This window comes from Leptosomus discolor, chromosome 4, assembly GCF_034619465.1.
Source record: "Leptosomus discolor isolate bLepDis1 chromosome 4, bLepDis1.hap2, whole genome shotgun sequence".
In the NCBI taxonomy this organism is placed as follows: Eukaryota; Metazoa; Chordata; class Aves; order Leptosomiformes; family Leptosomidae; genus Leptosomus; species Leptosomus discolor.
In genome coordinates this window covers 76,910,637-76,934,144 of record NC_141394.1, presented here as the reverse complement: position 1 = coordinate 76,934,144, position 23,508 = coordinate 76,910,637, and the positions used below count along the sequence as shown (strand labels likewise).

Sequence of the window (23,508 nt, the reverse complement as noted above, 5' to 3'; positions counted from 1 at the left end):
GTTGGGCGTCCCTTTATCCTGCAGTTTCACCAAGAGAAACGATTAGGTTTCGCCTGCCGTTAGGTTGTGTTTACCAAGTCGAAGTGTGTAGTTTGCTTCTGTAGTAGCCTGGCTGAGAAGTCAGAGATGGGTCTGGGTGGAAAGCAGAGGATCTTTGTGTTAGACGCCGAGTTCTCCTGGGCCTGCCCACTGTTTCCTCGGTGCTGTGGGTGTGCATCGTGCTTCAGAAGCACTCGTTGAGGACAAGGTCTCAGCAGCCCAGAGAAGCTAAGCAGATCACCCACCGAGGAGGTGGGGAGGAACGTTTCCTAAAGCAGAGGGATGTGCTGGGTGACTGTTCAAGTGGAGCTTTACGTGTTGTTAATACCAGTGGAGGCAGTGTGCTACTGGCCAAGTGACATAGAATCATCAGGTTGGAAGAGACCTCTAAGATCATCAAGTTCAACTGTTGACCTAATACCACCATGCCCACTAAACCATGTACCGAAGTGCCACATATACATGTTTTTTGAACACCACCGCTTCCGTGGGCAGCCTGTTCCAATGTTTGACCACACTTTCAGTAAACACATTTTTCCTGATGTCCAATCTAAACCTCCCCTGGAGCAACTTGAAGCCATTTCCTCTTGTCCTATGGCTTGTTACTTGGGAGAAGAGACCGACGCCCACCTCACTACAACCTCCTCCCAGCTAGTTGTAGAGAGCGATAAGGTCTCCCCTCAGCCTCCTCCAGACTAAACAACCCCAGTTCCCTCAGAAGCTCATCCTAAGACCTTTTCTCCAGACCCCTCACCAGCTTCGTTGCCTTTCTCTGGACATGCTCCAGCTCCTCAGTGTCCTTCTTGTAGTGAGGGACCCAAAACTGCACCCAGCATTCGAGGGGCAGTCTCAGCAGTGACATGGGCGCAGCTGCACCAAACCAACCCTGCAGGGGTGTTTGATTCGAGTTGCAAATGGAGTTTGAAGTGAGCCGGATCTGAGTCGGGGTGTCAGGGCGCAGCGCTTTCCTTGGGGGATGTTTCTGTCACTGAGGCACTGTGTGCCTTTGGTGTTCTGCGTATTGAGGTGTCGGGCTGTCATGGCTGGGTATCCACATCTTCTGGGGCCCAGGGTGGGGATGGCGTCAGCTGTCACCTGTCACCCAGAGTGAACAGGCAAGTTCCCGACTGCCCTGGAGCCACCATGCGGGACCTATTCTGTTGCAAAATGACCACGAAGAATCTGCAGGAGCCATCTCCCCGGGAATACCAGCCTGGAGCCTCCTCTGCAGCTGGTGCTTCCTCCACCCCAGTTCCTTCTTGGATATCAGGCATTTGGCCCGTCAAGGGGCTCACGTTAACCCTTCCCCTGACCTTGTGCACTGCTTATTTTCACTTCCACAGCTGTTGGATTCAAACTGGGAACCTTTGGTGCGAAGGCAGTGACGTTTATTTTTGATCTGTGGCACTGTGTGAACATTAATTAGGACTGATAATAAAGAATGCAAACCTATTGGCACCCTTCTTGATGGTTTCAGCGAGGAATGTTGGCGTGGTGACAGCTCAGCTGCTGCTCTGTGCATAAGAAGCAGGCACTAGCCAGTGAACATGTTGAGGAAACAGAAAATATTTTAGTGATTCCTAAATGTGTCCATCCCTGTGTTTGAGCAGAAGTTTGCCATCTTGGCTGCTGTGTGCCAATGCTATGGAAACATCAGTTATTTATGGGCAAAATAAGGGCTGTGCTTGTGTCATAGCAGTACAACTAAATATTTGGGCAGCCCATACACCGCTGGTGGCGTGGTAACTAGATGAGCAAAACTGGGATGGCTTGGGGTGTGAATGACACCGTGCTGGTGTATTTGTAACCGTAGGTTACCATCCAGAAAATACCTGCATGGTTAAAAATACTCAAGAGAATGGATATGCAGGCGTTTCTGGAGGTAACCCGAGTCCTGAGAATCGCTGAGAGTCTTTCCATTTATTTTGGTGACTGCTGTACGGAATGTGAGAGTTAATATTACAGGTGAATGTCTGTAGGACCAGGCCCCTCATGAGGAAAATAGCGTCACCAAATCATCAGAACTCAAGATGTCATGTGGGACCCTCTCGGGTCCTGGTAGCAGCTCTGATGCTGATCCCCAGGCTATAACCTAAATGCTGTTAGGAATATTGTCACATCTGGGTTAGCCTGTGCTCTGCGATGGTCAGATCGCTGCGCCAGCAGGTCCGGAGAAGGAATAGATGGATATAATAGCCAGGGCTGGCTGTGGCTGTACTGGAGGGTGGAGACAGAAGGAGGTTTGATGATAGTGCAGCTGCTCCCCTGGAATATGACAGAGATTGCTAAAGGGGAATCAACAGTTCAGTTGCTTCAATATTCCCCTGGTAATGAGGAAATGTCACAATATGGGAAGCTTCATCCTTTCCTGTCTCATTTAGTGGTAAACTTGGATATTGAAAACCACAACCAGACACCAAAGCCTATGTAATGTTATTATATAAATAAATACAGTTATTCAGTTCCACAGATTAACTCCTGGTGACAGAGAGGCTCTCTCCCTCCTTTTTGACTTTGTTCTGTTGATTCGGTTGAACATCCCCTTACACTGCATCAGGAGTAGGAGCAAATAACCTCAGTTATTTGTCTTTGCTGAAAAAGAAAAAAAATGCAGCATTTATAGTTGCTCGTATGGGTCTTCCCTGGTGCACTTCCACATGCTTTCGTTGCCCTTCTCCTTTCCCCTTCTGCCTCCGCCGTGTCCTTTTTGACAAAGAATGACCAGAAGCGCATGTAGCAGTCCAGATTGGGGATTGCTGCTGCTGTGCCTAATAGGATTATAAGATTTTCAGCATTAATCCTTATCCTATTCTTTAGGCAGACTAACCTTTTACTTAGATTTTTGCCTCCTGTTGCACAATTAGTTGACTCTTCAGTGATTTCTTTACAGCTGCTGTTTTGTTCTTTTTCAAGGTGATTGTAATTGATGTAGACCTCCAGCATGGAGCACTGTAAGAATTCTTAGACTGTTGTGGTTATTTGTTTAGTACTTCAGGTGAGCTTTTCCTGACTCACTGATGAATGTCACTACTTCCTTGCCTTTCCCTATACCCTGAGGGTATGTGTTTGTTTTAGTCCAGGCCGTAGGAACGTATCTGTGTAGCTTTAAATGTAGCAACTACTACATCAAGCTCTGGGAGTTCCTGGTTTGCCAATCAGGATGTCTGCTTCTGCTTTTGCACAGAGGGTAAAAGAGCCAAGGCTTTTCAGGGTACATAGCTCATTCAAAGGAGCTTTGAAAGATGGAAATGGGTGGGGAGTGGGTTGACTCTGTATTTGTAGCCTGGTTTCCTAAGGAAATGAGGCTTAAGCAGTCTGGTTTTCCACCGCTGCTAACTTTTGGATCCGCAAAGCGGTTGTGGCCGGAATAGATGGGTCAGAGAGGTCTCCAATATTAAGTTTGTACATTATTTGTAAGACTTAGCTGCTGGATGGGAGATTGTCTCATAGCAGTGGCTGCCAGGAGGTAAAAGCTGCAGTGTAACTCCATAGGTAGGTGGTTAATTTGGCTTGCCACCTAGCAGGCACCAGTCAGGCAGTCAGTGCATGTACCACGTAAGGAGTTGTAGCACGTGTGGTTCCCAGGTCAGCTGGCAGTTGTGGGAGGGAACTGAGGGTCTGTGCTGTGATTTCAGGGTGTATGAGGAAAGCTGAAGGTCCTGTGGTGTGGTTCAGAGAGCATCAGGTAGATCTGGAGTGTTGGAGAAGATGAGAGAGATGAGGAGGAACTGGGGAATAGCATGGTTGGAGTTTGTGTGGCTTGGGCTGCTGCCCCTCAAACTGTGGGCTGTCAGGATAACTGTCAGTGAGCGGCTTGTTTCAGAGCTGATGGGCTGATACACAGTGGAGGAGCAAGGAGCACGGAGCACAGGAGCTCCAGGATATGGGAGAGGACATGTAAGGAATAGCAGAGTAAGAAGCTGGTGGCACTACAGTCATTGAAGGAGAGAAGGGACTGAGGTGGGATGTGACAAGAGACCGAACTAACAGTAGTTAGGATCAACATTTTTCAGGCATTGGAAAGCAAAGATAAGAATATTGTTTCAGCTTCGTAGGCAAGGGTAGCCTCTGTGAGCATGTGTAAGAGGCAGGGGGGAAGAGATTTAAACACTGGTGTGTCCAGGTGGGGTAGAGATCAGTAAAGCACACAAGAGAGGTGGGAAAGGAGGCTTGGGCAAGGAATGACTTACTGGCTTGGGCAGAGGGACAAAGAATCAGCCTTGGTGTTGTGTCTAGCGTGCGGAAGGAGTGATTTGGCAACAGTCTGAGCGTGGGGGTGAAGGAAGGCAGGAATCCACGATAGCTTTAATTACGCAGGAAGCTTGGATGAGAGGGAAGACAGAAGTATTGTCCAGGGGAGAGGAACTGAGGGAAGAGATAGAGGATCAGCGTCTATGTTTGAATTAAATCAGTTGTATTCAAGCCTGATCCAAAGCCTAGTGAAGACTGGAATATGTCCATGTGCAGGTACTTGTCTCCAAAACCCTGAATATACTTTACAGAAATGCCCAAATGTCTTTTATCTTCTGTTTATAGGGTGTACCCAGAGGTTACGTGACTCCAAGCCCCACAGTAAGCTACAGCAATGACAAAACTGGGATCCAACATTCCTTAAAACAGTTTTCAGTTGGGTAAACCATAGCAGTAATAAATGTCCATATATGCACACAGCATGCTACAAGGCAAACGGCGAAACTCTCAATCTCCAATTTAGGGAGAGCACATCACCTTATTAACTGTCTCTTGCTCTGCATATGCAAAAGTATTACGTAGTTTCCTTCCCTCACAGGAATTTTTTTTCAAGTGTTTATTGTCTGCAACTAATTCTTTTCTAGTGATCCTGTAAACTATTTGCTTCTTCAGGATCCAGTTACTTTCAGTTACCAGCACAAACTGAGGAAACGAGTATCAATCATTCAGTGATTATTTGCAGGAAAGAAAAGCGTGAGATAGCAGCCAGCCCCAGGCCAAGAAGGAAGGACAGAAATGCAGTACTTTTTATGAGTAGAGCCAAAAATGTTATTCATGTGCTTGGCTGTTAGTTTCTGAATATTGTGGAGCTTGCTTCCATTTGTGAGTTGAAACTTCTTTGGATTAGGTCCCGCTACCATTGAACTCAGAGGGAATATTTGCAGTGAGAACAGGATCAAGCTATTGTCTGTGTGTTCTTCCTTGCCTTAACTGGTGTTGCTGTTTGTTAAGATACTGCAAGGGGACAAAGTGCGTGTGGTTTCCCAGAAGCTTTCTGAGCATTTGTGTCTAATCCTTGCATATAGCACAGCCCCTGTGGGTGATATAGGTTGAGAGATGACTGTTTCCAGCAAAGCTTTTTGAAGCCGGTGTGAAGCCTCTGTAAATACTGAATCTCCTCGCTCAGTAGCTGCTTTTCTGAAGTCTGCATTGTGCTTCAGGTTTTGCTAAGCTATGCTACAGTAAGCATGATGAAAAGCAGGCAAATCATCTTCGGTCACTGCTTTGGAAATGAAGATGTGTGCTGGCTCACCCTGTTCTTTCGCAAATACCTTCTTGAGCTACGGGAAGTACGATGGTACACCATATCCCAGACTGTTAATTTTTAATGCCTTATGCATGTAATGGACTCGGCTGTAATTATGAGTCCCACGGCACACAGTCACTACTGGCAGGATGGGAAAGATGACTGCGGGTCCGTGTGGCTCCACAATTAGGGATTGAAACATTGATCATTTCCATTCCCAAGAGCAGCGGAAACAGCTGTATGAATTTAAAGCAAAAGCTGCAGTGGAAAGGGTGGCAGTTACAAGCCAATAAACATTCCTCTGCAATCTATTAAATTCAGACTTTGCAGCATCATCCTACTGCATTGAATAAAACTGACTGAAACCTGGGCAGGGCAGAGTGGTTTTACAAGCCTATGCTTATGTCCAGAACAGTCAAAGTGAATAAGCAGCTAGGCAGTGATGCAGAGAGGAGTTAGTATAAAAAATTCTCAACATTTTTTTTCTCAGTAGTGCTATTTTTAACTTATGGATCCTGATTCCTTTCTTACATGAAATCTTGAAGCTGACAGCATCCCTTTCAGACTTGAAAATGAAAGGGAACTCTCTGAAAGAACAGTAGAGCTGGGATTTTCAGGCCTGATCCTGTTGGCAGATCTTGGTGGGCAAATTCCTCCTCCTTTGTGCCTAAATGGACTTTACTGAACAGTGCAGGGCTCTTCCCTTTAGCAGGTTGAACACAGGATAAGGCCCCAGCATTCAAACCCTTGCACCAGTAGAACTTAGATGCTGCTTTATCCTGTGCTGGCTTTTCAGAGTATTGAACAGAGGTGGAAGGGATTTTAGACAAACGATTCTCCTTTTGTCCTGCATCCGAAAGCAATACTCCTGTATTCCTGTGTCATAGTAGATTATTTTGAAATCAGATTTTTAATTTCCTTTTAAAACTGTGGTGGCATGTTTCATTTTGGTGTTTGTTTGTTTTATGTATAACTCATTAGGTACAGCTCTGGAAACCATTGCAAAAGGAAAGTCAGCCTGAAACCCTGCTCTTCATTCTTGTCACTGGCAATAGTTTCTCTGAATTCAGTGCTGCAAAATCACTCCTGTACTGTACTTAGTGCACTCAAGCTTAAATCAAATCCTAACACTTTTTACTAGTGCAAGAAACACATTTAACAGGAAAAAAAAAAATCTTTCTCTGTGACAAGAGATCAATTTAATCCATTTGTTGTTTGTGTGTTTTTTTCCAGGCTTATATTTGGCACTCTTTACCCTGCATATTATTCTTATAAAGCCGTGAAATCAAAGGACATCAAAGAATATGTGAGTAATGAGGTTTGCAGCTGTGCTGCAGGGTTTGTTTTCTGCTCTCACTCCTCACCGCACTGTAAAGGTGTTGCCTGTGTTCTGGGAAAGCTCGTAAACCAGTGCAAGGGGAAAGACTGGCCCGGAGGTGGACTGGCTGATTGCTAGGCAAGGAGACTTGGGTTTGTGCTTCTGGCTCCTCTGTGGAATTGATGTGCTCTTTGACAACTGTATGCTATTTCTCTGGTGGTGCGAGCTATATACAGACGACTTAAAAGGTGTTTGGCATCCAGAGCTTTGCGTGTTTTCCTTTGTTTCTGAGGAGCAGCATAAATCAAAGCCTTTTCAAAAAGCCTTGAAGCTTTAGCTGCTCATTCAAAACAAGGATCAGAGGAGGCAACTGGAAGCACATATGACTGAATCCTCAGATAGAAACATCCTTCCTAGTGGAGCGACCTATTTACAGGCAGGTCTGGCAACTATGTGTGCTGTCTTGTCCTTTTGCTGAAAAATCTTCCCTGGGCCCCAGTTTCTAAAGGCTTGTGGGGCCGTCAGGGAAAGTGAAACGTGGGAGAATCAAAACCACTTGGATGCTGTTGGGGTCCTGTAGGATTTGTAGTGCCCTTCACAACCTGAGCTCTGTTAATGTCACTGAACCCAGCTCAGCCTCCAGATCTTGACTCTTCAATCCTCTCAAGATCCCAGAGATAACAAGCCCATTTTCTGCTCTGGGTAGCAGCCTAGATGGCTATCCTGTTAAGTCCTTAGTGTAAGCTCAAACTGGGACTCACTGTGGCTGCAGAGATTTTTACTTTCTATCAGTCCACTCCTTCAGATAATGGTTTTGGATATTTTGAGAATAGTAGGTATTACAGAACACATCAGGTGCTTCAGGCAAAATGTCCCTGCAGCCCTTGCACAGCTGTGCTTCTGAGAGTTTGTACACCCTTTGCTTGGAGCTGCTGAAGATGTGCACTAGCATCCCCAAGCAGCGTCTACCACTGATTCTTAACATTTCCATAGTACTTTTCTGGAAAATATTTAGTGGAAGGGTCCAGTTCCTGTTGGAAATTTAATTGCAAAAGAGGAACTCGCATCAGACATGTGAGGTCATGACCCAAATGTGGGAACGGCTGATCTGAGACCTGGTCTACACTTGCAATTGTTTTCAGTTTAACACATCAGTTGTGGCAATACATCTGTTAGAGGTCAGATTAAAAAAAAAAAAAAGAAAGTAGTAATTTACACTGACACAGTACAAACCCTTCATGTACTGATTGAAACTTATATCACTGTAGTTTATTTTCATTTTGCTTGGTAACAGTCATTTTGATAAATGGTGTTTTAGGCTGATCCAAGCCCATCCGCACCAGGTCTTGGTTTGTGTTTAAAAGTTTTGCTGGCAGTAATGTCTGACTGAGAGAACTGTGCTGGCACTGAGGCTTTGAGGGAGTCGCAGTTATGTAAAAAGTCTGGCAGAAGCTGCCCTGGGAAGACAATGCCCTCAGGCATTTGGCAGTGCCATTCTACTGCTGTAACACTCAATATAGATATACATATAAACATAAATATAAATCCCAGAGAAGCAGTTATAAAGCTGGGTGACAGGTGCTCAGGGAGTAGTTGGAGAATGAAGGAGACTGCAGGTACTGTCCCCACTGCATCCAAGAGAAGATGGAGCAGGCCATTTCAGAGCTGGTGAGATCCAGATTTATTGCCACCTCCATCCTCCCTTCCCCAGAGGGGCACCTGGTATAGGTATCCCTCTTGTACTGCCTTCTTTCCAGGCTTCTCTTATTCTGTCGCAATTATTCAACCCTTAGGTAACATGGTTTAATTCTCTAATTCATGGATTTTAATGGATTTTATTTCCTTCAGCTTTCTAACATTCCAGCAAAGCTGCTTAGGGATCTCCATTTTCAGATACAGCTAATTAAACAGCAATTCCAGTTAAACTTTAAGGTTTACAGTTTTACAATGGAAAAAAAAAATATTGAGAGGGAATAAAAGGTTTCTCTCTCATCTGCAGTACTTGGAAATTATTACTTACCTTGTATCTGTGGTGACAGTGCCTCAGAAAGGCAGCAGCACATCACTGGAAGTGCTGATGACATATAACAAATACGTTGTTTCTTTCCAGCCCGAGAACCACCAATACTGCATACATCAGAGTAGTTTTAACCGTGCTTTTAAATGCCATTTAGTGCTCAGTGACAAAAATCCCCAGATCCCTGAATTGCTTGAGATACTACAGTTTCCCTGACCACGTCTCAGTCCCCAAAGACTTTCTGTGTCTGCCACTATCACCGCAGAGGAGACTGTTCATAAGTCACCCGCCAAGCAGTCCGCCCCACAGTGGAGTTGCCATAGTTGAACACAGTGGCAGCACATGCTTTCACTGCCAGTGTGAGGTAAAGTGCTCTCACCTAAGCCCCAGGTAAGGGATTTAAGCTACTAGGCTTGCCCTTGTCACTGCAGTGGGCTCAGGGTGTGGGTGTGAGGAGGTGCCCCCACTCAAGTGGTGCACGCTAATTCGGTAAGTTGCAGTGAGTCGATGGTATTCCAGAGCCCTGGATCATGGGATGGGCAGTTACGTCTCTGTCTCTTCCTGGCTAGATTCCCCTGCCTGTAGGTACTATGTAAGTAATTACATTTTGTCTTCATGGCAGTTTGGCCAACACCCCAGTATTAACCTTTGCTATTAAGATGAGCCAAGTGAGATTTTTAATGCCCTGTGATAGGGCTGTGGTCCTCTGCTGGCCCGTGGAGCTTCCCCTGTAGGGCCAGAGTCAGGCTGCTCTTATTTTCATGAGACCAGTCCTAAAGGCCACGATCTTCCTTCCCAAGGGCTTGTGTGGAAATCTGGCAATCTGACATTATGTGCGGAGGTGGGGGGAGCTCTGGCATCTTCAAGTTCTTAGTAATTGTTAAATACACAAGGGGGGGAGGGGAAGGAACCTTTTTTTCTGTGCACTCATGCCTGTATGAGAGAGTTCGAGGCCTTTTGGGAAAAATGACCCAGCTGCTGTTTTTGTTTACCAGGTCAAATGGATGATGTACTGGATCATATTTGCGCTCTTCACGACAGCAGAGACATTCACGGATATCTTTCTTTGCTGGTGAGAACCTAGATGGGAGTGGGTCTTTGGCTTGAGATGGAAAGAAAATGGAAATGTTTACAAGGCGGGAGAAAAAGGGACACAAAGGTGCACTGCCTCCTGAACACGGGGATTGCAGTTTCAGGTGCTTAGCGGTGTTTTATCTGGTGGAGCTGTGCTTCCTTTCTCGGCGCTGTCATAAGAAAAGCAAGAAAGAGGATGGAACTGTTCAGTGATATCTCATTAGTGAGAAATCATTACAGGAGTCTCAGTCCTCTGCCTGTCAGAGAGGCGCAGCTGATTGCTGAGTTGGGCGCTTGCAGAGATCATCACGTAAACAACAGCAGCTTTAGCTGCAGGCACAGTTCTAGACTTACCTAGCTGTGTCCTGTGGTAAATACAGACTCTAGGGATCAGGCAGAAACAGCCCTGCAGCACAGGACTTTGTTTGTAGGTTGCTACATGGGTGTTTATTCCTGGGATGTTTTGCCAGACCCATTCCTGGGTAGCCGGGTTTAGGATTTGATGGAGGACAGTGACAGTTCTTACTGGTGTGGGCTTTCTGGTGCCAGTGGAAGGACAAGAGCACATAAATGCCCAGTTATCAGATTCAGTTCCTACAATTTGGATGCTCAAGTTTGGAAGTGTTTGTTGCTTGGTTGCCCTTTTCAGTAAGGCCTTTCTAGTGGAAACCAGTGAGATCAGTAGACTTCAGGATAAAATTTAACTGTAGTTGATGTAGGCCCCCATCTAAACCCTGTTGCTGCGTAGCACGGCATGCCTCTAGTGAGTCCTCCAGACAAAGGGAATCGGGGGTACTTGGCAACATGTCAGATCTGGTGAAAAGGAGATAAAAGACGTTATTGTCTCTCTGTCCAATTTGCATGCAGATCTACCTCCACTATGCTCATCTGGAGCTTTGTCTTTTTGGAGGAGGTATTATGTGGGTCTCTTGGGAGGAACGACAGAGGGCTCGTCCAGCCTGTGAAATCAACTGCGCTGTACAGATCCTCAGTGAGGGGGAATACTGACGCTGGCAAATCCATGCTTAGCGCAGAGCACTGCAGAAGTCCATCGGGTCAGACCTGTATGGCCCAGCTGGCTCAGTGGCGGTGCTGTGCTGGCGCAGCAGGAGTCTGCTTGGGTCCAGCTGAGCTGGTGCACCGTCGTCACAGGGTCTCTGCACTGCTCTGGCTTGCCCCTGCCTACGAAGGTGTTGGTTCATCACGCTGCTGGCAGCAAAGTGGCTGCCCCCATGAGGATGCTGCTGGTTGGCCAGCCTTGAGCTTTAGGCCTTGTCCTCCAGAAAAGAGTCTGCATAATTTAATCTCAAGAAGTCCCTGGCTTGTTACAGCTAAACATGTCCTGTTGTTAGTGTCCTGCATATTTTGCAGTGCTACCTGAAAGCCACAATGTGGATCTGCACCTTTATGTTGCATGTTGCTTGGACAGCAAAGGTTCTTATATTGCAGTTTCAGTCAGATAAGTGTTATCTTAAAAGCAGAAAGGCAGAGAGATGAAAGGTGCATAAATATATCAATGAAATACTGATTTGCTGGTTTGCTCTTTGCTCCCTCATAATGACTGAGGGTGCTATGAAGGCAGCATCTCTGCTCTTTGCATGTAGAAAGCTCCTCTTATCACACAGCAGAGTCTCTTCCAGACCATTAAATAATGTCCTTGATACCCGAGTAAAGACTTACCCACATGCCTAGTTGAGATGTGTGCAGAGGTGAGTGAATGTGTTTAGGTCTTTGGATTCTTTGGTAAGCAAAAGCTGCCCTAGGCTAGACTGGCCAGTCCCTTCCTGTGCTGAGCATCTTTAATTAAGGGCCATGGTTGAGTTGGTCGTGGACATTAACAGATCTTTTTCTTCTAGGTTTCCGTTCTACTATGAACTCAAAATAGCTTTTGTAGCTTGGTTGCTGTCTCCATACACAAAAGGCTCCAGCCTCCTGTACAGGAAATTTGTTCATCCAACGCTGTCTTCAAAAGAAAAGGTAATCACAGGTGCCCTGGTCCTCTCTGGGTGGGGCAGATCTACAGTGTGTTTACTCCAGTCTTCGTTATCACTCATTTTCCTTGAAGGACTGGGAGTTGCTGATTCTCTTCCTCTGTCATTTGATCATCTCCCTTTGGTTGGTGTTTTTGTTCTTTGTGGTTGTTGTTGTTAAATACTGGCATCTGTTCAGTTCACACATATTAACTCATCTTTGTGCGCTGGAGAAGTTGGGAGGAAGGGGGATAAAAATACCTCCTGAGCTGCTTTGCACCTACCGGCTGAATATAGCTGGAGTGCTGTGTTGTGGCTGGGGATAACGATTAGAGAAACAGGGTCTGGCAGCCAGGGGTCCTTGACTTTGTTCCCAGCTCTCTGTAAAACATTGTGCAGCAATGAGACAAACACCCAAGCCTGTCTGAAAGGAGCTTAGCAAGCACTTGCCTGGCTGGGAGATGTGTAGCATGCTGTAGTAAGGCATGTAGCATGTGGAGGTCCTGGGTTGAGAAATGTCTTGCTCAAATTCGTGATGCTAACTAGGGAGCGGACATGGGGACGGGACACTACAGCTTGGATCATTTGCCTGCCTAGGAGATTCCTGTGGCTGTGCATGGGACATTGTTAGATAGATCCATTTGGCTCGTGTGGATACATGGGCCAAGAATGGTTGTCAGTCATGTATCAACATGCAGACTACTAAGAAGTGAATAACTGTTTCCCACACTCACAACTATGAAAGTGAAAGGTCTCTGTTTAGCTACAGGCAGTGCATGAACACATGTATCTCCGTTCTGTCCAAGGAGGACAGTGGGGATCAGTCCTCTGTCTTTCTGCTTCCTGGTAACTTTTGTTTACGCTTCTCATAAGTAGTGCTTGGCATTTTGGGTTGCCATCTCTTATCTACTAGGAATAGGGAGGGAATCACTAAACAGCAGCAGCTTCTCGCAGCCTCCAGTCCTTACTAACCCAGCACATCCAGTAGCCGAGTATTAGAAGTCATTGTCATCCATTATCATCCAGACCCCTGTTTCTTGAGGGAGGGAGGGTGAGGGCAGGAACTTTCATAACCATTTCACTGTATATTGAACAGCATCAAAGTCCAGAAGCTCTGGACCTACCAGTTCCATGGGCTTGTTGAAGCTGGACACTGCAGTGGTGTGCAGAGATATCTCAGATACTTCTGAGAGCACCAGTCCTGGACCACAGGCAGTAAAGCTGCAGCTGCCCAGGGCCATAATACGATTATTTTTAACTATGGGGCAATGCAATTTGTCTTTGGAGTCCATAGACTGAAAATGGCTCCTGACGCACCCTGGTCCATTGTGCCCAGGTGGATGTGTCTGTCTTGCTTCCAGCACCTCTTGGTGGTGACTGCACTGTGCAAGCGTATCCCAACTTTGGGTCCCAACCTTCCATTCACGGAATAAAGAGTTCCCAGAGCCTTCAATGGCAGTTACTGTTCCCCTGCAAACTTTTCCACTTTGCAAATGTTGGCTGTGAACTTCTCTGCAGCCAAGGTGGAGGAAATGGAGGATGTCTGCCTCCATAAAAGATGACCTGGCCCTGCCAAGGGTTTGAGGCTGGGAGCACTCTGAACTTGTCCTTCTTGTGCTTTTTTGTTTGTTTTGTTGTCCGCTGTGACAGGAGATTGATGACTGCCTCGTCCAGGCAAAAGACCGGAGCTACGATGCCCTCGTGCACTTTGGGAAGCGGGGGCTGAACGTCGCAGCCACGGCAGCCGTCATGGCAGCTTCAAAGGTAAAGGTGCGGGTCAGGATGGTGACATTAAGCATCTCATCTGCATCCATTGCCTACAGCAGCCACAGCGTGGAGGGGGAGAGATGGTGAGAGTAGGGATTCTCTCACTGGTTTTGATCGTGCCTCCCAATCTCCCATTCACCAGCCACCCAAGTGCCTCTTGGGATGAAGACAGTAAGTGTGGTGCTAGTGAACCTATAGGAGGTTGGAAATGAAGAGTTAGGACTAGGGTCTGCCTCGGGCCTCTGAATTTTATATTTTCCATCTGTACCCAGGTGACACCGTTAGCAATTCTGTTCATCACAGCCTGTGCTCTTCTTTTTCACTGTCAAAATAGGAGCATGCTTCCATGAAAGATGCTGACATCAGGTGAACAGAGTTAACACCCCGGCAGGGAAATTTTTTGGTTTTTGGTCAGCACCTTCTGCAGTGAAGGGAAAGGCCATCTGCAGCCCAGTTTGTCAGTTGTTATGCTGGATTACTGAGAAGTCTGGAGGATCTGGTGACCTATAATTTGGGTACCGACAGAAAGCAGATGTGATCTGAAGTTCCTGGAGGCTAAAAGTTTGTCTGCAAGGCTTACACGTAACATACCTGGTGTATAATTCTCTGGGACATGTTTATGTAAGAGTGAATGGGAAGTGGCATTAGTTGCTTTTGGAGAACGAGTAGATATTGGATGAGTGGTCTCATCTGAGGAAGTGTTTCCTGTACCGTGTTCCTGGCTTAGAGCCAGAACCAGAAAATAGCTGTTATCTCTGTTTCTTTGCTTGCATAAAAGCTGCAAGGACTTGATAACTGCATTTTGTGGTCCTGCTCTCTAGCCATGGATTGTCATGGCTTAGGGTAAATGCTCACCGTGACTGTACCCCTGTGTTTTAGGGACAAGACTTGTATAAAAGATAGAGTTTCCATGCAGTCAGATACAATGCCTCTTGCAAAATGGTAGTAGGAACATATGGGCAAGGTGGTATTAGGAAAAACATGTGAATGGGAGTTGAAGGAAATTGTATTCCTCTTCAAATGCTTTTCATATGACCTCAGGCACATAATTTTAGTATGTCTTGTCCTTACCTTCTCTAAAAATGTGTAATACATCCTTAGGAGGCCAAATACCATAAAGTCTATAAAGCATGCTGAATGCAAGGTGTTACAGAAGTGGGGAGACCTTGGGCTATGCCATCGTATATAGGATCGCAAGGATATGCAAAAGCTATATTCTGTTCCGAAGAAAAGCCAAAAATTGCTTCCCCTTTCCCTGCCAAGCATTGTGCAGAGTGTGGCTGTCAGGCCTGGCTCAGTTCTTCTGAACTGTTGCTCTTCAGTGGGGAGGCTCTGCTAACCCCGGGACTGCTGGCTAATCCAAACCTGGGATAAACGTGGAGCTAAGGCAAAGCTGTGTGTTACATGCCCAGCGAAACAACATTTGTGTGATGCCTCTGTGACCCTGAACACTTCTGCTGCTGCTATGTAAGCCTGAAGAAGTTGCACCATGGACGTAAATAGATTCTGGGAATGCCTATTTTGCAGCAGTGCCTTTGCTCTGAGCCCCCTCTCCTACAAGGTGCTGCAGACTCTCCGTGCTAGAGCTGTTTTTAGGACAGACTGAGAAACTATGTGTGAATCCCGAAGACGCTCTGACTCCTGAATACAAGAAGCTTAACAGTAGCCCAGACCCACATTGCCAACCTGTTCATCTCGGGACTGCAACAGGGTCTTCATCAGCTCTTCAACCTGAATGAACAGTTAGCACCACAGTTTTTCTTCCCACTGTTCTGCTTTTCTGGTGGTTTTCTTAAGAGTCGTACTGCCTTGAAATGTGGCTCCGGTGGCAGTGGGCAGCTGGTTGAAGGGAGAAGTCTCCAGGGTACAAGGAAGCCATTGTTTTGCATGAGTTAATGAAGCTTTCCATTCAGTGGTGGAAGAAAGCAACCCTGTGACTTGTGTGGTATTGTTGTATGGCACATCTGCCAGCCCAACTTGAGAGAAAACAGTTAAGATATTGTAACCTGTAAATGGACCAGAAGGCGCTACTTTGGGGAGGGGAAAATGATCTCTTGATAAAATTGAGAGGTTGTTACTGGATTGATCGATTGATTTTTACAACAAAGCAAGGACTGTTCCTGTCTTTGCTTCAGCCTTGACATTTAAATTACTCTGAATATGTGAGGAACAGTAGGACTCATGGCTTCCCTCACAGCTTCATCACATGGCCTCCAGCAAGTTGCTTGCTTCCGTGTGCCTCAGGGTGCAGATCCAAGAGACAGGGTGAGCTGATCTGACAGCCCTTCTCCTCCAAAATGGGGTGATGCTCCTGCTCCCGGTGGGTTACTGTGCACCAGCTCTTTCGACCTCCTCAGGTTATCTCTATCAGAAAGCTAACCCAGAAAGAGAAAGAAAGGGAATGTGGTTTTTCAAGCCCACAAATGTGTCTCATGAGCTGGCACAAGGGAAGGGACAGAACTGCATTGTGAGGAGTATGGTCAGAGGAATGGAAAGCATGATCTTCCTTTCCTGGCCATGGGAAGCAGGCAGATCAGCTCTGCTGCTCATGGAACCACACCCTTAATACATTTACAGTCTTCATGGTATAATAGTCAGGAACGATTAAAGCAGCTTCTGTCCCTTGCACTTCTCAAACTGAATTTGTTGTCTTTTGGGCAAGGAGAGCTGAATGGCTGTATTTACGGCCTGATGTGTTGCAGTACAGAAGTGCTGAGCTGGGATTCCTCAGGTATTCGGGATGTGAAGTCTGATGGGTTGGGTGCAGACATGTCTCCATTTAGCTGTCCCTGCTGCTGTGAAGGGAACCATTTCCAAGAGGGGAACAATCCAAGCAGGTATGGGTGGTAACAGCTTCTGTTGCCCTGGTTTTCAGCTGCTGTTAAATGTATGTCAACACCCTTACTTGCTCACTTGGGAAGGAGGTATAACAGAGCTAGATTATCCTGCGTGAGAGAAGTTTAAATGACTAATTATCTGGAAAACACTTTGAGCTGACAGATGCCAGACAAGACGGCAGTGCTGTCCTTAGGGGGACATTTCCAGGGAGGGAAGAAAGAGAGTACTATTTCTAAGGCTTATCCTGGCCTTCCTGATGCCAAGGTTTAAGGGTACCCAGCTAGCCTGTGATGAGCATTGAGTGTAGATGGGAAACTGAGCCCTGAACAGGTTCATTGGGTTTTGGCCTTTAATGGATCATGTTAAAATTGGAACTTAGATAGGGATGACCCTATATTCAGAAGCACTGAGCTCCTGCAGTTCCATGGAAAACGTGGCTTTTACCAGCAAGTGAATGTGAAGGTCTGTCTTAATTTCCCGCTTCACTTGGATTAATGGGCAAGGAAAAGATGCTTTTGTATTAAGAAATGGACGCTCAGACTTAGCAAATCGGCAGCTTCTGGTGGCAAATACACAGTGAGCTGCTAGGCTGAAAGTGTACTCTGTACAGACCTGGTTTCAGTAAACTAGCGTAAATCTAAGGGCTCCTGTACTTGGAGACGTGTCTGCTGCTGTGCATAGCCCTGTCCTCTCTCTCTGAGCTGTGCTAACGGATCTTCTCGTGCTCCCATAGGGCCCTTCATGGTCTTTTGTCTTTGGTGATAAGATCTTTGGACAAGCCCCATCTCTTAATTCTTTTTATCCATCCTGCAGCACAGGGTGGCTGGCTCTGATTGCTGTTTGTGTGTGACAGGCTACTGCTTATATATGTACCACAGGCTAAGATGCTGCAAGCTGTGTACAGCCACACCTTCCTTATCTCTGATCCCCTGGCCCTTTCCACTTTCTATCTTAAATAGCCTACAGTTTTAGTTAGCCAAATGCAGGCTTGTCTCCCTTCCCCTTCCTCCCGCTCCCTTCCCCCTGCTCTGTTTTGTTTTGAAGCCACAGTTGTGCTAACACTGGCACAAACCTGTGCCAATTCGTTTTACGGGCTAAGGAGCTGTCAGTGTCCCAAGTACCCTGAGTCTGCCCAGCTGGCTCGCTTGGGTGTTTTCTCTCTCTGGAAAGTCTATTTTTGATGCTCTGTAAGCAGACAGAGCATTGGATAGCTGGTCTTATTACCCCTCCTAGGTGCTCAACACAGATCTTTTTCCTGCCCCCAGCAGCTTGCATCCCCACCAAGGAACATAATCTTATTTGGAGCTCTCTAATCCTGTCCTCATTGCTTGGTCATTCTGTCACACGCTGTGACTTCAAGTGGGTCAGTCCTAAGTGGCGGGATTAGATGACCGGGCAGTAAATCCTGCTGCTCTTTATGTGTTTTCAATTAGTTCCAACTAGTTCAGCCATTCCTGCTCCCGAAGGACCCTGGGCACTGACCGCCGCCTTTTTTCCAGCTCACCTCGGGGGAGGAGAAGAGAAGGAGAAAAGGAGCCTGCTTTTGGGTTGCAGCGGAAGGGGAGCAGCAGCCAAGGCTGTTATGGCCCCAGTAGCGGGGCAGGTGCAAGCCTTGGCCAGGCAGTGGAGCCATCAGGTGGAGGCCTGGGCGTAAGTGGGCTTTTCATTGACACCAGTCAGGTTTGTAATGTAAACGGCTGGGACACGTGTGGCTGCAGTGAGGAGAGGTGCTGTTGGCTTGGAGGCAGCACCAGCCTCCTCCAGCACACTGGTAGGTACTCCCTTGCTGTCACCACGCTCCCAGGACTTTCCCATCTTCTGCCTGTCGCCCTGAGCCTCCCATCACCTGCTGCCTTGCCCTGTCCCCAATCCCCAACTCTTCTACTCACTGCTTGCCTTCCAAGACCCTGCCCAGGGCCTTCCAAGACCCTGCCCATTGCCTCCTCTGTCTCTACAACCCACCATTGCCAGTTTTACACTCTCCCCCAGCTCTCTGACCCTCTCCTTCAAGCTCCTGGGTTTCCCAAAGCCTGTTGGCATGTATCCTTATTCCTCACCCTGAACAAATCAATTCTTCCAAACAGGCTGATGTCTTTTCCCACCCCCAAGACAAATCCTGCTCCCAACCACTTAACCATCCCCCAGCTGCAGCCTCAACTCTGCTCTTCAAAGGAAAACTGCAGAAACCATCCCACAGCCAACAGATCGTTGTAACCCAGAGGTTTCTGATAATGTACCTTCCTCTGCCCTTCTTCTGCCTTCCTGTGGGTAGGCCAGGGCCTGTTTGCACAGCAGCTGGTGCTGTGGCCCATTGCGTGCCCCTTGGGACAGCCCAGCTTTAGGAAGGGGAGTGGGGCACAGCGTGCTGCTGGCAGTGGGCACAGTGCCTTGGCAGGAGATGATAAATGAGGTGGAGGGAGCAGGCATGCATGACTGGTGTCGATGAAAAGCCCATTTGTGCCTAATAAGTCTGAGAAACAGTCCAGGAGCCTTTCATGCGTGGGGAAATATGGCTTGCGGTGCTGCCAGAGCTAAAAATCACTCTGGTTGTCAGTTAAAAGGACCAGGCATGCAGACGAAAGCGGGAGGGTTTCAGTATGTGCATCCACCTCCTTAAGGTTCAGGAGTGCAGTGTCAGCAGTTCCCAACCTGCTCCAGCTCGCAACCACATGCCTGGTCCAGCGTTGTCACTTCCATTTCCACCTTTGGGTTCACCACCCCCTGGGGGGTTGCAGCTCTGCTACTGTAGGGTTCCTTAGCCCAAGAAATTCATTGGGAAGTTTCCCAGTGCATTTGCTGGTTTTTAAACCGGGGCACTGGAAGGGGAATGCTGGTGATGATTTAGATTTTATCCTCCCTAGTCAAACAGCATCTTTTCATTAATTTCTAGTATCTGGCTGGTCTAGCCAGTGCAACTGCCTGAAAGTCACTATTTAGATCCCTAATTTTCCATGAGAATTGAGACTTATTTACTGTGTGAGTTTGGAGCAAAAACTTGTGCAGGAGAGAGATGTTGCCTTTTGTGGCACGACAGTGGAGGACTGCACTTTTACTTGAATTGGGAAAGAGGGAGACAGGGACTGGGGTGTATCCTCTCCTTTAAGGGGCTGGATGAAGCCTCTTTGTTATCATTAGATCCCACTGCTCGGAGAGAGAGTGTTTCTTCACTTACCAAACATATCAGAGGACAGTTCTGACCAATCTGCTTGGTACCATATCTGTAATGGCCACACTGTGTGCCCCGGTCTGTGACGTGGTCAAGAGCTGCAGAAGTCAGGAGCGATTTAGAGCATGCAGTTTGAGAAACCTTTGGAGACCCATTCGTGTTATCTCAGAAGGGCTGAGCACACTGCTTCTGGAAGTAGCTTCCTTTAAAGGATCTCTATTTGGAATCCAAAATCAAAGATCTCACGGCTGAGCTATAGTACACCGATGAAGAGGAACAATGAATGGCTTCCTTGAAACACATGGTAGCGTGCCACTGATCACAGCATTTTGTGAACTGTTCCTGTCATGGCGGGGTGTATCTTTCATTCTTAAGTCCTTGAGAATCGCTTTTCCCCAAATCAATAAAAGCCCAATGCTGTTTGAGCTACAATCCAGGTAGCTGTTCCCAGTTTATCTCTCTTGTTGGCTTTTTCGTCAGTGCCTCCAAGAAGCAGACAATAGCCAGCGAATGCACAGGACAGCGGAACCAAACAGTAAATTGATACAGAGAGACCAGGCTGGGAGAGACAATAACAAACAGTTCCCAGGAGAGGAAATGAACTGCACAAACAAAAAGGGTGGATGAAATTAAGTTTCCACCATCAACATTAATGTCAGCCGATTTCCCTTTGAGTCTTTAATGCTGCCTGACATCTCCAAACCGAGTAGCTGTTCCAGGCTAGGCATGGCGTGCAGGCCCTGGCCATAAGGATATTGCTTGAAGGATATTTGTGTTCATATGGTGGTAGAAGCAATTTCCTCCTTCACTCAGACCTGTGCTCGGAGCATAAAGCCGATGGTTTTGCTCTTAGCAGGACCTGCCTGCAGCCAGACGCGATACGCTTCTGCATGCAAACTCCCACTCATCGCCGTGAGTAGTTCCCCAGCGTTACCCAACTTCTCGGAAGACCTGTCCCTCACCAGGACTAAAATGACTGCCATGTGTCCCTCACCTAATCCTGTGCCTAAATTAGTCATAAATGCACTCTGTTCGTAATAATCTTAAGTCTGGATTACAGAGGTGGCCAGACACTGGGGGTTTCTCCAGTGGGAAGCATCGATTAAGTGCAAGGAGTGGAGTGGCAGCCCGTTGTGTTTATAATTTGCTTTACTCTTTAAACACACTTGCTAGGTAACACCCTGTCAGCTGGGGTTATGGAGTGGTTTCTCCATCTCTCTGGGAAAGCTGAGGAAGGGAGAACCTACGTGCAAAGGTGTAGTCCGCAGGTGGGTGTCCCTGTTCGATGTGTTTGCGAGTCCCTGCACATGGTGCCTCGTGTCATGCTCATGTCTCGCCTCAATTACTTATGCTTCAAATAGACTTTATTCTCAAAGCTTTTATGTGTGTTGCCACAATGGCTCTCTCTTTTTCCCTTGCTAGGTTTCTCAGCTACTTCATTTACACTTGTATTTGGACCAGAAAAAAGGGCAGGTAATCTGCTGAGTGCTTATACTAACCCCTAACTAACGTCTGCCTCCCCATTAGACCAGTTAGAACTGTTTTCAGCTGAGATTGGTCTGAGGCCAGATGCTGTCTGCTCCACTTCCAGTGGGTAGATCCTGCGTGCTGAGCTTTAAAAGCCTGTCTTTGATCTCATCAGCAAAATGCCTTCCAAGTCCTCTGCTGGCAATCAGAGAGAGTCCAGCAGCCAGGCAGGGAGCTTTTTATGTGGAAACCCCATGTAACTCAGGTTGTTGCTACTGCCTTGGCCAAGCTGCTGTGTTTGCTGTTGTTTTCTCGCTAATGGATAAAGGGAGCCTCTCTCCCAGTGCTGTGATCCCATTAAGATGGTTGGGATTGCAGTGGAGCTAGTGAGGCCAGGACATGCATGCAGACCTGTCTGCTAGTGTGGAGGAGAGCTGCTAACCGAAGTTACAGCAAAAAGAGAGGAGAACATTAACAGGTTTAGTATTGTGCTGGGAGTGTGGTGGGTGTGACTTAGTGTTCCCTTGCCTGTCCATTAACTACTGATCCTAAAAAGCAAAAGGCCAGAGGGTGCCATCCTGTATTAACACTGATCATATTAAAAGCTTCTCTTTTCCGACTTGACGTTTTTTGGCTCCTGATTTGTGTCACTTCACCGTGCTGTGTTATAGTTTCCACATCTGCAAAATGAAGTTTGTAGGTATTAGAGGTGTTTTGAAGCCTAAATAATGTCTGCAGAATTCTTTCAGGTTGTCAGACTGAAGCTATGATAAAATCTAGACACTGTTATTTGTTTATATTTGGATCATATTTAATGGGACTGTTATATAAATTGCAGATTTTTAAATTATGTGCCTAATTTTACCTAGTGTCTATGTAAAGCTACTGATGTATGTGGAGTATTTTTAATGAATGATTCCATTAGATGTAAACCCAGTTTTTCCAGACTCCTAAATCCATCTCCCTCTAAAAAGTTTTACTTCAAATGTGAATGCAGAGATTAATTATAGAGAGGTAAAGTAATTAAGACAATTCGAGCTATTTCTGGTGGAGTGCCTCTTACAATGCCTGTCACAATACTGACTTCAGGTTTTGGAAAGCATCAAGATTTCTGATCCCTCCAAGCAAATATTGGTTGCATCAGTGTTTGTGCTCTGGGCCCACAGAGGTTAATGTTCTTTTCTGGAGATGATGTCTGCCACATTTAGAGGAAGGTGGTATGCAGGTTAGCTGGCTTTGAAAGCTCAGTATTTTGATAATGTTTTGTCCTACTCTTTAAAGCAAATATAAGAAGAGAATGTGCTAAATGTGAGTAAGTGAGGTACATCTCTACTACAGTTGCGATTTTGACTGAAGTGGGTAGGTGCACCTAAATTAGATTAATTACTATGTCACATGGATGGAAGCTGTAACTTCACTTAGAATCACAGATGAGCTTCTGTGGCTTAAACATCCCTGTCTTGACGGGCGATGCCCTAATACCGTTGGTAGTGTCATGAATCTACATAAGGTTGATACCAAGTGTTAGCAGTTACTGGGGGGTGATATTGCTGCGTCCTTTTTAGTATTTGTTTTTTGTCCTATTCAGTAGCACTGAGCCCTGCCCCAGCCTGGCCCTCCTCTGCCCCTGTAAAGAGAGAACTGTCCCATGTACGGACCTAGTGAGGTTGGTGGATCCTGGGAGAAGAAGAGGCGAAGGAAGCAGGAAGCCTGCTTTCAGCTTGTGCCATACCTTCACCTACAGAGTGAAATTTCCTACAGGGTGAATTTTTCTATGGGCAAGAAAATCAAGTGAGTTTGGGAGCAGGTACACTATAGTGAGTGGAGAACAGAGAGATGCCTCATCCCACTTGTTGCCACCAAAACCTTGCTATCTAGCAAAGTCACTGTCTACTGGATCGGAAGGGCCATGCTTGTGGGGACAGTCTGTGTCCTAGGAGAAGCTGGATGAGGTAGAAGTTGAGTCTAGTCAGGTAGTCTTGTGCCCAGGGAGAGTAAGGCTCAGTCTTCCAGCACCACTTCATGCTTGGGTCCCCTTCCAGGGGATGAAGTCCCCAAAATCCAGGTCCCACACTGCCAGCAGAATCATTCTGACAGAGCAGTTGGTGTTCAGCGAGGGGAAAGAGAGAGAAGCGATGTCATCCACAGTCCCACAGCCCTTCCAGCCCCTATTTTCAAAAGGTTCTGTAATACCATCATGCTGTTTTGCTCTTGACCCAGTGAAATGCTGTTACCACCGCTACTGTCGTGATATGACTGCGGTCACGCTCTCTAGGATAAAACCAGCCCAGATCCATGTGGACATGCTGCAAACATGCCTTTGGCCTGTGGTGTAGACATAGCTTCGGGACCTGG

At 46.8% G+C, this 23,508-nt stretch overlaps 1 protein-coding gene across 1 annotated transcript in view; it reads left to right on the top strand.

Annotated features, from left to right (window-relative positions):
• Positions 1 to 23,508, top strand: part of REEP1 (receptor accessory protein 1) — a 69,449-nt gene that overhangs the window by 22,370 nt on the left and 23,571 nt on the right. Inside the window, 6 exon segments of the mRNA XM_086463702.1 lie at positions 1,541 to 1,555; positions 6,770 to 6,842; positions 9,867 to 9,943; positions 11,802 to 11,922; positions 13,566 to 13,679; positions 21,109 to 21,159. Of these exon segments, the coding sequence (XP_086319828.1) occupies positions 1,541 to 1,555; positions 6,770 to 6,842; positions 9,867 to 9,943; positions 11,802 to 11,922; positions 13,566 to 13,679; positions 21,109 to 21,159 (451 nt within the window).